The following is a 1,816-nucleotide window of genomic DNA, read 5'->3' as shown; positions in this document are numbered from 1 at the left end:
AAAGGTTCAAAGATGTTTATTTTATTTTAAAAATAAAATTGATTCATAAAGTGCAAGAAGTCGTTTCTTTCCAGTAGTCTATATGCATCTTCAACAAGCTGTTAGAAACAGAAAAGAAAAAAGAATTAGAAATACACAATCTGTAACTTCAAACTGTACTGTGGTATTAAACCATGAACCATAAGATCTGGTGTTATGACTAGAAAACTGAGGTCCTGAAAATTTATGATACACAGCTCTTCTGAAAATGCTAAGGCTGGATGCAAGGTTCCTGACTTCCAGGCCACTGCTCTTTCCACTTTACCAGGCTGCCAACAACCTAAGAATTCAGTTTGGAGTTTACAATCGCCAAGGCGAAGATGTGCTACCAAGGATGTTAAAATCACCTCCCCGGTTCCTTTTTTCTTTTGTTCTTTCCAGTATTTTCTACAATGTTGTCAGGATGAGCGACATAGCACCGGTAAGACATTCTCATTAAACAGTCAGTGAACTAAACTAAGACACCAAAGAGCAAGTTATTAGGGAACACAAAACTTCCACCTTCTGGTGTCTGTGGGAGTAAGTCCTATCTTCTGCGACCTAGCCAGAGTTGATCCTAAGCTATTCGCCCGACCCCAAAGTCTCCCTTTGTAATGTCACTATGTGTACTGCTCACCAACACTCCAGGACGAGCCGGCCATGGCAGGCGGGGACTGTGTGACAAGCCTGGCTCTGGCCACCGCCGGACCGGAGCTCCGGTGCGGACAGGGTAAGGTGGCCATGCGGTGGATCGAATAGGGCGGAAGGCGCGGAGTCTCAGGCCAGGTCCAGCTTCTTCTGCGTGGCCGCCAGCTTGTCCTGCAGCCTCCGTTTCCTCCAGTCCAAGTAGCGCCTCCGCAGTCGGTTCGCCTGCCAGCCCAAGAGTACTCCAGAGGCGAAGGCTACTAGCACGGACAACTGCAGCGTCCTCTCCGACACCTCCGCCATGGCGATCGCCGGCGTGCAGCGCGGTCTACGGCGCGGCGGCGGGGTCAAACGGCGCCGCGCGTTCAAGTGTGGGGCGCAGGGCAAAAATGAGGGCAAGGCGGCGGGGCACGCCTCGAGCAGCCGGCAAGGCGTTGGTCTTCTTGAAACTCACTAATAGTCCCTTCTGCCTCGCCTTCAACTGAAGACTTTCCCAGCCTTTGGACGACCCCACCTTCCCCTTTCCTGAACCCCCACAACATTTCTTGTTGAGGCCTTACAACATTAGTTAACATTGAGGGGGGATCTTGCTAATCCGACTGTAAGCTCTTCACCGCTCTGTTTTCTCTCAGCAATAGAATGGGAGTGACTTGTGTAACTTTAAATTTTCTGGTAACCTGTTTTTTAAAAAATAAAAACAAAAACATGGAATCGTTTTTAATAATGTATTTACTTATCCCAACATATACAGGATGTTATCATTTCAACGTCTTTAAATTATTAAGGAGCTGCTTTGTTTTTTTCCTACCAAGTCTTTGAAAACTGGCCTGTATTTTACAGGGAATAGCGCATCTCAGTTTGAACACTGAATTTTCAATGGAGATACTTATCAGGGTCTAGATTTCATAAAATGTACAGTTGAAAAAGTAGATTCATATACCCAAGCTGTTGTAAAAACACAAACATTTTTCCAATAACCGAATGGAGTACCAATTTTTAGATTAAATTCATTAAAATTTTTTTAAAATTAGAAACTCAGTTCTTCGGTCACACTCACTATATATGGAAACAGTGGCTACCATATTGGACAACCCACATCTGGGGGCCATGCTGTACCAGAACTAACATGGGGTCAAAATTGTTGGGATAGGAA

At 45.4% G+C, this 1,816-nt stretch overlaps 1 protein-coding gene across 1 annotated transcript; it reads right to left on the bottom strand.

Moving 5' to 3' along the window:
* On the bottom strand, nt 1-1,253 carry MTLN (mitoregulin). Its single transcript, XM_008008366.3, is given in 3 exon segments — nt 1-98; nt 656-1,089; nt 1,092-1,253. Coding segments are annotated over 2 exon segments (441 nt in total). The 5' UTR covers nt 1,239-1,253; the 3' UTR covers nt 1-98; nt 656-795.
* Between the last annotated feature and the right edge of the window lie 563 nt (nt 1,254-1,816).

The sequence above is a fragment of the Chlorocebus sabaeus genome, chromosome 14 (assembly GCF_047675955.1).
Source record: "Chlorocebus sabaeus isolate Y175 chromosome 14, mChlSab1.0.hap1, whole genome shotgun sequence".
Lineage (NCBI taxonomy): Eukaryota > Metazoa > Chordata > Mammalia > Primates > Cercopithecidae > Chlorocebus > Chlorocebus sabaeus.
This window is presented reverse-complemented; position numbering and strand designations above follow the sequence as displayed.